At 45.6% G+C, this 15858-nt stretch overlaps 1 protein-coding gene across 2 annotated transcripts in view; it reads left to right on the top strand.

Annotated features, from left to right (window-relative positions):
* Positions 1 to 15858, top strand: part of LOC144136386 (proton-coupled zinc antiporter SLC30A2-like) — a 63127-nt gene that overhangs the window by 35188 nt on the left and 12081 nt on the right. For both annotated transcript variants that reach the window (XM_077668669.1, XM_077668668.1), the window contains exons 3-6: positions 2896 to 3042; positions 5881 to 6034; positions 8105 to 8312; positions 13967 to 14072. In XM_077668669.1, coding sequence (XP_077524795.1) covers positions 2896 to 3042; positions 5881 to 6034; positions 8105 to 8312; positions 13967 to 14072 — 615 coding nt within the window. The remainder of the gene's footprint in view (positions 1 to 2895; positions 3043 to 5880; positions 6035 to 8104; positions 8313 to 13966; positions 14073 to 15858) is intronic.

Genomic DNA, 15858 nt, shown 5'->3' with positions numbered 1-15858 from the left:
GTGTCTAACTTTCTTAATTTTTTTTCTGCCAGGTGGTTTCGAACTAAACATTGTCGATAGTGACAAGCATCTCATCGTTATATCTACTCTTAGCAATGAGTTGAATGCTTTTTTTTTTTGCTTGGCCTTATATAGCAGCCTGAATTGTCTCCCAACAGTCTGACTAGCTAAGATTTGGTACGTTCAGAACAAAAAATTTTAGCCCGTCTCAAACACAGTGTGGTGTAGTTGTGAAATGGTTGCTTTCTTGTTATTTTTCTCATTCATCTTTACTCTCTGGGACTCTGGAGCATTAGCACATGCCCACATGGTGGCGATGACAATTGTCAGCGATAAGGATGCATCCTAAGAGTCTTGTTTGACCTCTTCTGTCAAACAATAGAAAAAAGAGGGCACTCATATAAGTGCTGTGTGTGTCAGTACTGTGTAGCATTGTCAGTACTTAACTGTTATCAGCACTTGGCTGCTATCTGTGGTGGCATGCTGCCATTGTGAATGTGAATTGATAAGGTGAGGAGCAGGAACTAAGTGAAAAGTAAACGTCATTGCTCTTATTTAACATATTGGACAAAGGGTGAGAAAGCTTAATGAAAAAGTTTTGCTTTTAGAGGTTGCACTATTTATATCCTTGAGACATCTGACTTTTCAATGCCTCAGAGCAGACAGCACACTTCAACTTCTGGTACACGCACACCAGGAGGTGATGTAGAAAGCGAAAGCACCTTATTTGCCGACTTTGTTTCAGTCACCAAGGAGAGAATGAGCATGTTCTGCCAGGCCTGGTTGATCCTCTAACTGGCCAGGGTCAACCAGTCATTCCAGGAGGGAGGGGTATGGGCAAGGTGGGGGAAGGGGGATAGTATGGTGACTTGGCATGTGTAGAGGAAATATTTCAGGTTTGCATAGTATTCAGGGCAGTTAGGGCAGGCTGGGGTAGTTCGGAGACAAAATAGAGGTAGGACAGGTAGGAGTATTTTACATGTTTTGTTGTATTTTGTGCAATAGGCAGCGGGATGGTGGTGTTAGCGCTAGGTGGGGATAGGGCAGTGTTTGGAGGGCTTCCGTAGCATTGTCATAGTGAGTGTTTATGTTGCATCTGTACTGAAGGGTATCTTCCCATGTCATTGTTGGAGATGTTTGCCATTTTGGAAAAGTTACTCACGGGTTAAAGCTTTGTAAAGATGTTTACGCTGTTGGTCTGTCGACCATTTACTGAAGTCAAGTGTTACATGATGTACCGTTCCTTGTAGCTTGATTGATATGTCTTGAGTTCTGTGTTAGTTCCCGTTTGAGTTAACTACACACTTTGCAGAATGAAGCAAGACTGCAAAATGTTTGCTGTGTGCACCTGAATTTATAGCCGTTTATTCGCATAGCTGGTTGCTGTTAAGATAACTACAAGAAGCATGTAAATTTTTATGTTGATGAATGCAAATGAAGAGTCATGGTAGCTTTTGCAGACTTGCACTGGTGTTGATACTCGGCCATTGACCAGTTCATCCACGAGGGGCGTCTCCTGGTGATCCAAGTTGCCAGGTTCTCTTCCGAAAAGGACTCAATCACGTGAAAATAGTCTTCATCATCAGCCTAACTACACCCCTGGCATAAGCCTCCCCCATATCTCTCCAGTTAACCCTACCTTATGCCAGCTGCACCCACCTTAACCCACCGTCCTACTTTCTGCCGCCCCCTACTACACTTGCCTTCTCTTGGAGTCTAGTCCATTGCCAGCAGTATCTTGCATTCACATTGCATGCCCTGCCCACGCCCACTTCAATTTCACATTTTTTCCCTGACCCACTCTGCTCTCTTCTGGTCTCTTGACTTTACACCTATTGTAATCCTTTCCATAGCTCCCTGTGTTGTCCTCAGGTTAAGTTGAACCCTTTTCATTAGCCTCCATGTTTTTGTCTCATAGGTGAGGACCAGTAAAATACAGCTGTTATATACTTTTCTTGGGAGGGATAATGGTGATTTGCCATTCATGACCTGAGAGCACCTGTCAAAGGCACTCCATCCCATTCTTATTCTCCTAGTTATTTCACTCTCATGGTCCAGATCTGCAGTCACTGCCTGCCGAAGTAGATGTATTTCCTTACCACTTCCAACACTATGCTGCTTATTGTAAACTGCTGTTCTGTTCCAAGACTGTTCAACATTAGTTTAGTTTTCTGCATATGTTAATTTTTAGACCCATCCAGTCTTTAGGTCCTCAGTCATGCTTTGCAGTTCGTCTCCTGAGCTGCTTAGCACAGCGGTGTCTGATATCAGTGAATCACTGATTACTAAGGTATTCTATGTTAATTTATCATTACCATTCTCTTAATGCCACTTGTAAACACAACGTTAACAGCACCGGAGAGATTGTGTCTTCCTGCCTAGCACCATTACGGTTTGGGATTCTATAACCTTTCCCTATGGGGGACTTGGGTAACTGTGAAGCCACTATAGATGTTTTCCAGTACCTTTTCACTACATATGCCTCTTCTACACCCTTATTTCATAATGCCTGCATGACTGCTCAGGTTGTGATTGAATCCAATCCTTGGGCTGTATACTTTTGACAAAGACTATATCTCTACGCCATCACTGCCTACTGGAAATAGCGCCTTCTCATTAACCAAGAGTTTTGGACCATCGGGTCAACACAAACAGTACACTGGGCTATTTATCAAGGTCCACATAAACCTTCTAGTTTTTGTGAAACATCGGCATGAGAAGGCTAGATTTTGAAACGGTGCGTATAGCATTTGGCACAATTCAACAGCCTGACCACAAACACTAATGCATTTGGGTGGTATATTTTTTAAACAAAGATATGCCATAAGTAGGGCAAAATGGCATTCTGCCTTTTGGTTTTTTTTTCATCTTTCTTGCTTTCTTCTTTTCTTTCAGGTGGCTACTTGTCAAATAGTCTTGCTGTCATGTCAGATGCTGCACACCTGTGTGCGGACCTGGCAGGCTTTCTGATCTCCATTTTTGCCGTCTGGATTGCACAGAAATCGCCCACAAAACGAATGTCCTTTGGCTTCTACAGGGCAGGTGAGCAGAGGCAGTAGCACACGGTTGCCCTTCACGAGCTTTTTACTTTACATGTCATGACTGCCTTAAGGGGACATGCTCCCTCGCAGAACTTTTTTTGTCAATATTTATGCCAGGTGACTAAAAATTTTACAGTAGAGAGGTCTTGGTCAGTTCTTTTTAAATCTGTTGATGATTTCTGCCTATCTTAGTTGTTTTCATTTTGCAAGCCATGCATTTGAAGTGTAGGGATGTTTTTGGGCACCTATTTGTCATGTCACCAGTATATACACATGACGGCTCTAAGAATCATCTGTTTGCTCACTGATTACGATTATGCAATGGGAAAAAAAGTTGCTGTGCAAAAAATTTTCTGTATTTTCCGAAAATTATTATTCTTTAGAATGTCTCTTTATGATTGGACTTCAATGGTTGTAACAAATTTAACTCTCATTCCTCACAATAAATTGCAATAAATAGAGTATAGCTGCATTATGCATATAGTGAAGCATATCCATGCGAAATTTCATTGTTATGTGATGAGAGTAACTGCAATAATATCATGTACAAGCACCGAGGTTGCGTAAAAATGATAAACGAAGGAAAATGCGTCCCAACTGATTCAGAAAGATGGTGGCGATGCAGCTTCTGCAGACAAAAAAACATTACTGTTTAATTTATTTTTTTTAGCTTCGATACTGCTGGATGCGTATGATACAAGAAGGCTTCCTTTACTTGCTTGCAGGACCCCAATGGCGGGAAGCACCGCTATTTAAATTTGTTGCCATTGTGAAAGCAGATGAATTGTGCTCATTTTTCAGTCACTTGATATGTTTACATTGCTGGTTTGATTAATTTCGCGTCTGTATTCAGTGCTGGTTTTGTTGGACATGAAAAAGAAACCTTGCACATAGTAAAACAAGCTGTATCGTCTACGGTCCATGCGGGCCGCAAAAATAACAGCAACATCCCACTCGGGTTGCCAAGATGGGAAAGAGAGCTGACTTCATTTTGACAGTGTGTATATACAATCCTTATTGCCAGGTGCACCTGGTTAGTTACACAAGTGCAGGCTCCGTCGCCGAGGTAGCTTAGTGGTTATGGCACTCGGCTGCTGACCCGAAAGATGCGGGTTCGATCCCGGCTGCAGCGGTCGAATTTCGATGGAGGCGAAATTCTTGAGGCCCATGTACTGTGCGATGTCGGTGCAGGTTAAAGAACCCTATGCGGTCGAAATTTTCGGAGGCCTTCCCTACGGCGTCCCTCATAGCCTGAGTCGCTTTGGGAGGTTAAACCCCCATAGACCATAAACAAGTGCACAGTCCACTACATCCCCCTTTCTTTGGGAAGCTTGCCACTCATATCAAACCGTTTGTCTGAAAGAGCCATCATACATCAACTTATGGCATGGATGACGTGTCCTTGAAGAACGTCATGGGCCTACTGGTGCTGACTGTAGCGTGAAGGGGCATGGTGCATCACTGCCTGGTTGATTTATTGGTTGGCTGCTGTGCGAGTGTCTTCCAGTATGATGGAAGCCTCCTCTGGGACTTGGTCTGGCTGTTACCTTTACTGCAAAGGCAGAAGATGTCTATTTCTGTTGAGTTCTTTGCCATCATCTGTGACGACATGTTATGAGCGTGGCGCGAACATGCTTTGAACCTGTGCCTTGGTGTTCAAGCAAAAATCAAAAATGCTATATTTCGACAAAAATTGTCAGTATTTACCGCATATGCACTTTCCAGTTTTTTTTTTTTGACTGAATTTCAGTTTCAAGGATCTTTGGGACTATGTAAATAAAATTAGATTGCAATTGAGGGCACTCCCTGTCACTTGAGTGGAAGTGCAATATTTTATCCACAAAACATATTAAGCCATGAAAGGTCTACAATTTTTCTGCATTCTTTGTACAACAGTAGGTTTTATTTTACGGAAAATTTGTATGACTTGAAATTGGAGGCTTACCAGGCGTCATGTTTTTCCTGCTTCTAGTGGGAAAAACCATGTTGTTGGTTTAACGACATAGAAACAAGGGCTCCACATTTGGGATAACTCAGCATAACTATCATTATCATGAGGTGCCACCGTGATGGCTCAATAGTTATGGTGCTCATCTGGTGACCCGAAAGATGCATGTTCAGTCTCTGCTGCGGTGGTTGCATTTTGATGGAGGGGAAATGCTGGAGGCCCATGTACTGTGCAATGTCAGCGCACGTTAAAAGAACCCCAGGTGATCGAAATTGTCCTGTCATCCGCTATGGCGTCCCTCGTAGCCTGTGCTGCTTTGTGATGTTAAGCCCCATAAAACCATAAAACCAAGCCATTATCATGAGGTCTTGGCAAAAATGAAGTGCCTTTGTGTCTATGTTGCAGTTGCGGTAGTATTGCGCCCTTCGAACCTTACCTTGGTGATAGGACACATTCCTACCTATACAGCACATTTCTTAATATTTCTTTGCCAAAAATGGGGGGAAGGTGTTGCTGTTTCACCAAAGAAAATTGCTTTCTTAGGAGGTGGTGGTCGTTCATCCCATCTCCTCAAATCTGATGCTGTGCTTTGGTTAGCAATGCTTGAATTATACTGGTTGATTCCAATCATTTTAGTTCATGCAGTGCCCACTTTGTGTGCATGTTAGCTTTTGTCTTCCTTTTGTGCCATGCCTTCTGGCTCAGCAGAGAGCAGCAGCGTGAAACATGTTTGCAGGCTTGGCATCAGCAAACCTCTGAAACAGTTAATCGTGACAGGCAGGAAGAGATGCCGTGTGATGAGCGTATCACACTGAAAACATGGATGAATTGGATACAGTGCCTTGAGCATTGAGAGGCTTTTGTTCCACTATTTCCCGCCATGTCTTGCAGAGGTCCTGGGCGCAGTGATCAGCGTGGTGTTCATCTGGGTGCTGACGGGCATCCTAGTCTACACAGCCGTGGAGCGTATCTACCACGACGACTACGACATTGACGCTGATGTCATGCTCATTGTCTCTGGAACTGGGGTGGCAATGAACATCATGTAAGCTAACCTTTGTGGGTTTGCTGTGGGACACTGTAGTGGGCAGTGAAGCTTGAAAAAAATTCAATTCTTTTGCTCAAGGTTGCATTCAAAATGTAATTTTGCTTGATATTTTTTATTGTAGTGTTATAAAGGCGACATGAAATAATGGGGCATTTTGTAGTTGAAAGCTCTCATGCAAGACGAAAAAAAACTAGGAAAATGAGTGTTAAGACATCATCGCAAGGCAGAAACAAAGAACAGAACAGAAATTTAAGTACGTCTCTGATGCAAGGGAATATTCAGAAGCGCAGTAACAAAAGTAACAGTGCATTTGAAGGCAAGCTTTTCTTTTGTGTAAGAGTTTGACGAAGAAGAACTCCAAGTGCAGATTAAATTAGTGATTAGTGATTATTTATTTAAAATAACAAAAAGGAAGGTAAAAGATGTTTGCTCACCCCGGCATCTGCCATCACTAAACGGCGGCACCTGAGCTGGGGTAGCGGAAATATAGGATAGCAGGCAGTTTGAAGAAGTGAAACAAAAGAGGTGAGGGGATAGCAGGAAAGAGATAGGGGTGAGGGCATATATACACTATTTACAAGTCAACTGTTCAGACCGCGCTCGTTCAGCCGCCGCGGCCGCCGGGCGGGAGAGGGGGGTGTCGCCGATGAGGAGGCGGCCGGCTGCGTTGGGGAGAAGGCGGCCGGCTGCGTTGGGTCCCCGCGTCGTCTCCAAGGGGGAGGAGCCCGTGTCGTCGCCGCCAGGCGCCGCCTGGAATGCGGATGGCTGCGCGCGTGCGCCAGCCCAAGTGCAGGGCTCATCATTGTGATTTGATTGTCATGGAATCATTCTGATTCTTAGCTGCACCCAAGTTCGCTGACATGTCCTTGCAATGGCTCTCACATTTTGGTGGAGTCCGAACTCAGAAATGCTCTTTCAGTACTCCGATTTCGTTGCGTTTTAACTCTTGAACCACAGACCCTGAGCTGTACTTGTCATGGGAGATTGTAGCAATATCCCCAATGACAGGTCACGGTCGTCTGGCCCAATGTTGTGCTGCTCCCACCACCGAAGACTAGTTACAATTGGCAGTTGCTTTGGTTGTCGTTTTCAACACTAGAGGGCTGCAGTTGTCCCTGAAAAAACGCTTTTTGCGCCTTTAGCATGTGTTTTAAGCCTGACAAGCCATTTATGACTGTTGATTACTTTAAAAATTTTTGCAATTTTGGTACTTATTTTGGGAATTAATTTGGCTGTTTAAGGGTTAATGAACCCAGTGTGTGCATCTGAAGTTCTTCTGAAGCTGTCTACTGCAGTGTGCCAGAGCTTTTTTTGTTCTGAAGATTTATTACTGTATTCCTTTTTAATTAGGAGATAGGCAGTCCATTGATAAAATAACCTTTGGTAGTAGTGTTTCAAGAGAGGAAATTTAAGACGCAGCCTCTGGAGGTGGATGAGATGCTCAGAAACTGTGCCTTTAAATTTTATTTATGTTTGTCATACATTGTTTCCTTGCTCAATCACTTTGGAGGCGCTGAAAATATGGAAGTTGTTTCGGCAGCAACCGCAGCAATAGTTATCAGAAATGTTGCACATTTTTCAGAGAGGTCCGTCATGGCAGCAGCGTAGCTTTGCAGTCGGGCTGCTGAGCCCAGGGCTGTGGGATAAATCCTAGCTGCGGCAAACGCACTTCGATGGATGCAAAATAATTTTAAAAATGCTGATGTGTAAACCGCTACCACAACCAAAATGGTAGTGCGGAGTGCAATGGCAGTGCGCATTGATAAGCCCCAGATGTTCAAACTAAGTCTCTCTTAGCCCGCGTGCAGCAGTGGGCTTTGCTCATCATTCCAACCAGCGACCCAAAAGCCTTGATAATGGGTGTCTGAGCTAATCCATGGGCAGGCTGTTCCACTTCTAGTATCTTTGTATTTGCGCCTTAGGTGATGGTGGTGGTTAGATACGTGAGTCACTGCGAGCTCAAGGTGTTTAGCTCACAAGTGATTGGTTTGTGAATGGAGAGAGTGTGTGCCTACTCTTCCCGCTCTTGTGCTAAGCCGGCATTTCTTGTCCCTCCTCACCCATCAGCATGGGTTTGGTTCTCCACGGCTGCTGCCCTTGTGCTGGGGTTGCCCGGCACGGCCACAGCCATGGCCTTGGTGGCCACAGCCACAGACACCGCAATGGTGGAGGGGAGCGTGCAAACATCAACATTCGCGCAGCCTTCATCCATGTGCTGGGAGACCTGCTGCAGAGCATTGGCGTGCTCATCTCGGCCTACGTCATCAAGTACAGGGTACGGTGTCACACTTGTATGGCTCATGTTGTCATCAGTGTTCCTGATGTGGTTAGCAGGTCAAGCCTTTGCAAGTGTAGTTGAAGTATTTGTAGCATATAGGTCTGTCTCTCTTTTTTTTCTCGCCCATCAAAACCTAAAAGCAATAGCACAGTGTTCAGACGAATGCAATATGACCATGATTGCAATGCGAGAGTTCACCATGTGGGCGCATAAAGGAATGCAACTTGACGGGGATACTTAAAGGGGCCATGGCATGGTCGCTCTTCATATTGCAGTGCTGTGCTTCAGTAACTAATATAGAAGAGCTTATGATTCAATTTTCGAAATTTGGCTGCCCTGGACGCGCTATATTCCAAAAAATGCAATCGAAATTGAGACCGCGAGACTCCTCCCACCGGCAGCAACTGCCATATTGAGCGCTCCCGTGACATCACTAGGGCATGCACGGAGCAACGTCGTCTGCTGTCGTTGCTGCAATATGCGCAGCGAGGTCTCTTGTCCCCTGTACTCCCGCAAGTGATCGAAGTAGCAGTCGTCCCCCATATATGAGTGACTGGTGCCGCAAAAGCGATAAGAACAGTAACGCAGTTTTTCTTCGGTATAGGTAGGGTCCAGTCACACTATAGGCCGATGCGACGGCAATCGAGGTCGGTGGGCTGGTCGGTATGCAAATGCCGTCGCTGGCGCACTGGTCCGTCACGCTAGACCGACAAGAACGCCAGCACAATCAACGACCGCGTATTGTAGTAATGTTAAGAGTCAGCTTAGTGGGAACCAGAAGAGTGTGGTAGGGGACTAGTTGGTATGACATTCTATAAACTTAAGAATTTTTAAACTTATTGGACCTCATGCTAGCCACGGCGACATACGCGATCTGCGTACCAGCGATGTTCTTTCAATCAGTGCCTGCGCATAGAACCGATCAGCGAGGCAAGCGACACGGGCAGAAAATGCCGCACGACGGTGCCGCTCGCCGCCATCACCTGGGCTTGTGCGGCCGAGAGAAAGCTTCACGCCCGGTGAGGCGACGACCGGAAAAACAGCGCTTGTGTACCATATCCATATCGAAAAAAGCGAAACGAGCGGCTACATATCATATCTTCACAATTTCTTACTAATCAGTGAGGAACTTTTGCCATATTCTTGAATTTCTGTCAACGGTGGACCGCCGGCCCCTTTCGTGACGAGGCCTAACGAGTACGCAGAATTCGTGTGTGCGATTTCGGCGATTGCTGAGAGTGAATTCGCAAGTTTTAGCGCCTGCAAATAGCTGTCAAGCGTAGTTTTGGCTGCAGGGCCCTCAAAGCGACGACTGCCTACATCGCAGGACGCGAGTACAATAAGGGGGAAGTGCCGATATGTGACCTGGTCTGCACAGCATGTGCAGAACGCAGCTGCCAGCAGCCGTCGGCGACGACTGTGGGCAACAAATCTGGTTGTTTTCATTAATTCAAGTAATGGCAAACGTACTTTTAGCCGAAGCGATCTAAAATTAAATTTTGGTGACATAAGAGAGCAATACAATTACAATTAGCAGGAAGCGGCAGTATCCTATGCAAAGCGTTTCCCAAGCAGGCGATATCGCATCATCGCCGCTTATTGCATTGTTATCATGGTGTGTAAATGAGTAAAAGTGCAATTTGTGAGCAAGAGTACGTAATATTTAAGATAAGGAGAACCCATCTTGCGTTTTATGCCACGCAAACGAGCAGTACTGTTTACGCACAGCCATGTAAACAACCTCAGCGCGGGGCTGCGGTTCTCGTAATCGTTGCAATCCTGGGGCACAATGCGCACACACAGCAAAATGCTAAATGCTGTACTATTATTTTGAAGCACTCATTTAGACGGCGGCAACTATTCATCGGTGCGGGCAGTGAAAGCAATCGAGTCACGTAGGGTTTCGCAAACGGCTTAGTTCCTGCAAAAGGGTTCTACGAATCGAAGGGAATGTATGTCCGACATACAAACGCGGAGATGCAGCGGGGAAGTCGTCGCACTCGGCACTTTTCTCTGCTCTTTTCGTGCCTCAAGGTTACTCTAGTGCCACCTTTTGATAATTTGAGTTTACTTATCGAGCCGATGAATAGCGGACAAGAACTTGGTAGCTATAGCTACAAAACGCCGCGGCTTTTACGGTGCACATTGGCAAAGGCATGCACGGCACGTGCCGCTTTTCACATACAGGAGCACTTGACTGCTCGAAAGAGACCACACTCATAACATATGAACAGCATGCTTCTAAGTGTAAATAATAAAACAGGGGTCCATCGATTTCTGTTTCCTCAACAATCGGAAAACGGGCGCCTCAAGCAAGTCCGCTTTCCCAAGGATCACTCAGCTTGTGTACTATGTTGAAGGCTTCCCAAAAGAGAACACGAAAAATGCATTTTATTTCGCTAAGAAGAAAAAACTTTTCAAGCGACCGCGGGCCGTGTATGCCCTCTTGACGTCAGCGATCAGAGGTTGCCAGACCAGCAAGCAGTTCGCAAAAGAAACTAAAAAAATTCGTTTTAAAAATATTTACCGCACAGAACCAACTGAAAATTTGGGGAATTGTAATTTAACCTTTTGGGAATTAAAGGCGATAAGCAGGGTATGCATTGAAATAGGCTGTCGTGGCCCCTTTAAGGGGGGATGTAGGTCTTAAGACTGTTCCTTTTTTATTTATAGAACGATCCTTATCATAATTACTATGAAAATGTGCTTTTCTATGTAGAGTCCAAATACACAAATAGATTTAGAATATGATTTATAAGCAGTTTTGTGGTTTTTATTTGGCTCTTCAATACAGGCCCTAAGCCAGAAAATACTTATAAATTATTAAAAATATTTATAGAACGGCACCAACCAATATTCACTTTGTGCGGTGATGCGATTTTTACACTTGTGAAAATACGTTTAAAAAAAATTTGTGATCATAACATACAAAATGGGTTGGCTGGTAATTTAGGAAAGCAAATATTTAAAATTTGGTGGAAGCTTGGGCATGTTGGTGTATCATTGTGGATAATAATTTAATCGATTACATTTACAATAATAATTTTAAATTTAGGCATAATATTAAAAGCCATTAAACATAGCATCACCACACAGCTCTACTCATCCCAAATAAATTGATACCAAGCTCCTTTCAGTTGCCCTAGGCAAATCAGAGAAAAGGCCAGTAAGGCAGAGACTGTATTTGTAAAATCCCAAACAGAGATAAGGAGTCTGTGTGCACTTATTGAGTCGTGGGAAAACGGCTGTAGCATTGGCTGCACTGCTCTGATGCCATCTTGGAAGGTGTAAAATGAAAGGGCGTGAAACGGGCTTTCAAATGGAAGTAAAAAGATGGGGGTTGAAGAGTAGTTTCAGAATTATGATCACTTGAAGTGGAACAGTTGCTTCGTTTTTCAGCCGCACGACTCTCAAAAATCTTTTTTATACTTGGGGATTGTTTTGAGCATGGATATTTTGCTGAGGTATAGTTTGAAGTAAATTTAGTACAAAAAACGGTTTCTAAAAATCGACCTTTCCGCAATTTTTTCCGATATCAAGACCCTCATCCTCTCTTAAGAACCACCTTAACGGTATGCCGCAGTAACATTAATGGGTTCCTTCAGCAGCCCGGCTCCTCTTTGTGTGCCACTTTGCAGACTTGGACACTTCTTTCTTTCACCATTGAATGACACTTAACCTACCCTTAAGGGGAAGCTGAAATGGTTTTTCGATAATTCGAAATTATTGAAGAATTCGAATCTATGAAGCTTTTGGGTTAAAGCTTGCAAAGTGTTTTTCCACTAGCATTTAGAATGGTGACGTAATCATCGATTTAAACTGCGACAATGTTCAGGCTTCTCCTTACTATGTTGGAGAATGCGGGGAAACTCGCAGTGACGTCATTTTCGCCGGAATTTCAAATGTCTGCTGCTTTCGCCTGCATGCTGCTGTGCGTTGTCCGATGCTGCCAAACAATGCTTCATGAGCTTCACCTTTGATGGTGGTTTTCTTCCATTAACAACCGTTTCTTCGCTAGAAGCCTCGCGCCGTTGTATGTGACATCATCATCAGGGCCTGTGCCCGTCGCTGTGCACTGCAGAGAAGCCTGAACGCGGATGCTGCTTTATTCAGCGGCAATCACGCCACCATTTCAAATGCTGGCACAAAAACTATTTTGCGGGCTTTACCTGTATGCTTCACACGTTCAACCCTTTTAAACTCATTGAATTCTAAAACCTCTTCAGTTGCCCTTCAAGAGTACAATGCAATAGCATTAGGAATCCCTCCCGCTCAGGTACACCTTCTCTGTTGCCTAGATTCTGCCTACATGCCCATATATGCGGAATTGGTCTCTCTCTACTTGACATTCATAGATGGAGGACAGTCCTCATACCACTTTTGGCACAGTGGTGCAGCGGTGAAGTGATGCACCACTGCTCCAGCAGGTGACTGTTTCAAACAAAGCCACCTCTGGGGCTTGCGAGAGCCAGGTTGCTCATTCCGAGAAACCTCTCGTGACCAGTCATTAATTTAACCCCCCTGCCATGGTGGGGGGCAAGTTGTGATGACATCACAAGGTGACGTCACCTAGGTGGCAGGTGGGCCATCTGCTTTCTCGCTCACAATGCCGACGATGATCGCACCGGTGACACCAGATTTTCTGCAGAACAAGAGCCTTAACACTGTCGCGCTAAAATGAAAGGACACGAATATGACGCGAGGAACAAGGCCGCAAAGTACGCAAAGCTGGGTAGAAGTTTACAAACAGATGTGCCTCAAAAAATAGCTTTCAAGCACTACCTCTGTTTCAAGAGAGCTGCATAAAGGTTATAGATTAGACTGATACGAAGATAACTCTGGAGTTCTGCCACGCGCTCACCGGATCAACTGTGCGCTTGTTTATGGTAATGTGCAGACTACTTGCATTGCTTTCTAGCCAAGGTAAATGCATCAACAAAAATGCATCAACCAGTGCCAAAACTCCCACATATCACAAAGAGAGCACACCATGAAACTCCACTTTATGGAAGTCCACTCTGTTACATCCAGTCCACTTACTGTGTACATCGAGATATGATGAACGGTGCATGGTGCTCAGGATCGTTATACGGTTACCTGGATGTAACAAACCTCCATGTAGCGAATTCCTCGATAGTATGAATTTTCTCGATTCCCCAACGCCATCCTCATTGAAGCGCATATGTTTGCGAACTCCATGTAACGAAGGTGCTGCAGGGTTAACCTCATAGCAGTCGAGGAAACATAGTTGACTTATTTAGGAACAACGCACCAAACTGGTTACAAGAAAGTTAATACAGATGCACGTGGATGACTAGACAGATGAAGCGCATTCATCTTTTTTTATATGCAAAGCTTAGGTGTTATGGCTATTCATTAGTTACTACCAAAAGGTTCCGTAATGAACAAAAAGTAATCACAACTAAGTGTTTCATAAAAAAAGGAGCTCTCTTGTGTGTAGTAAGTCATTCTTGAATGCGTTGTTCTTCTGTTTATCATCCCTGTGTGTCAGCCTTTGTTTTTTCATAGCCAGTTTTGCGCATTATTTCTTAAATACGAGCATCTAGCTCTTGCTGTATAAACATAGTAGAGGCTCACATTGGTGTTCCTTCTGCGTGCGCCTTGTCATGCTTCTCTTTCTTTCTTTGCAGCCCGAGTACAAGATAGCTGACCCCATCTGCACATTCATATTCTCGGCCCTTGTGCTGGTCACGACGGTGACGATCCTGAAGGATGCTGTGCTCATCCTTATGGAAGGTGGGTGGTGCGTCCTTTAGCATGGAGCTTTGTTGTGTTGCTGCGTGCACGTGCCGTATTTACTTCGATAATTTGCGCACTTTTTTCTTTAAGTCTAGGCTTCAAAAAAGGGGGTGCGCAGATTATACAGAGATTTTGTGAATGCGTCTTTTAAAGCTCTACGAAGGTCACAGCATGCAAAATATACCGTATTTACTCGCATAATGCTCGCACCCCCCACGTTGGCTATCAAAAATTGGGAAATTTTTTTTCCCCGCATAATCATCGCACCCCCAAAATTACTGCCGCGAGTTGTCTGCTTGTCGTAGCGATCGCCATCTATTGATTGCGGCCACAACTAACTGCCATGGTTGGGCGTGCGTGCTACTAGGCGGCGGTACTGTGCTATCATCCGCTGCCACCGCCGCTACCGCTCATCCACTCACCACCGCTGCGCCATTTTGCGAAGGTGTCTCCAGCTCTCCGGTGTCTCGTAGGCCTCATTTGCCTTGTTTGCGTGTTGCACCGTGCTCTTTGTGCCGCTTCGCCATGGGACGCTACGCAAGCTACTCAGCTGCTTTTAAGCTAAAAGCTATTGAGTATGCGTTGGAACATGGCAACCACGCCGCCAGCAGACACTTCGGCGTTAACGAGTTTTGCGTCCGGTATTGGAGACGGCAGCACGACGAACTCAAGACGACTGCTAAGACGTGCCGGGCCTTCCGTGGACCAAAGACTGGGAAATTTCCTGCCGTCGAATCCTCTTTACTGGAATATATCAAGGCTCGACGAGCGGATGGGTGTGCTGTGTCGATTGATTTGATACGGAACCAGGCACTCGTAATCGCAAGAAAAGAGGGCATCCCGGTGCAAGACTTCCGCGCTAGTAACGGGTGGGCCACACGATTTATGCGGCGCAATGGACTCTTGCTCAGGAGGCGAACGACGCTTTGCCAGTGCCTGCCCGCAGCCTATGAAAAGAAAATAGTGGACTTCCATCGATTCGTTATCAGGATCCGGCAGGAGAAAAAACTTCTTGCTCTCCCAGATAGGGAACGCGGACCAAACTCCGCTGAATTTCGATATGCCCAGCAGCAGGACAGTCGAACAGACAGGCGCTCGGACTGTGCACGTCAGGACTACAGGGGCCGAAAAACAGAGGTGCACGGTCATGCTAGGCGTGACGGCGGACGGGCGGAAGCTCCCACCGTACGTCATTTTCAAGCCGAAGACCCTCCCGAAAGGAAAGCTCCCCCCTGGTATACACGTGGGCGTCCAAGAAAAGGGGTGGATGACCGCGGACCTTATGGTGGACTGGGTGCAGACTGTGTGGGGGCGGCGACCGGGTGCGCTTCTTTTTCCGTCGCTCCTCGTGCTTGATAGCTTTTGGGGCCATCTTCAAGAGTCGGTTCGGGCGAAGTTCAAGGAACTGCGCACGGACCTGGCTGTTATACCCGGCGGCCTCACATCAATGCTACAGCCTCTTGACGTATCTTTGAACAAGCCATTTAAAGATAACGTCCGGAGGCTGTACGCAGAATGGATGGCTGAAGGTGAACATGCTCTGACGCCGGGCGGCAAGATCAAAAGACTGTCCGTGGAGCTGCTGTGCAGCTGGGTATCAGAGGCATGGGGGATGATTGATGTAAACATAGTGGCCAGAAGCTTCAAGAAAACAGGAATTTCGAACGCCCTGGATGCAACCGAGGACCACCTGGTGTGGGACGACGACGAAGCATCAGAAGATGAAGAAACCATCGATTCCAGTGTCGACACGGACTCTGATGAAGAGTAGAATTGCCTGCAG

This window comes from Amblyomma americanum, chromosome 6 (genome assembly GCF_052857255.1).
Source record: "Amblyomma americanum isolate KBUSLIRL-KWMA chromosome 6, ASM5285725v1, whole genome shotgun sequence".
NCBI lineage: Eukaryota > Metazoa > Arthropoda > Arachnida > Ixodida > Ixodidae > Amblyomma > Amblyomma americanum.
This window is presented reverse-complemented; position numbering and strand designations above follow the sequence as displayed.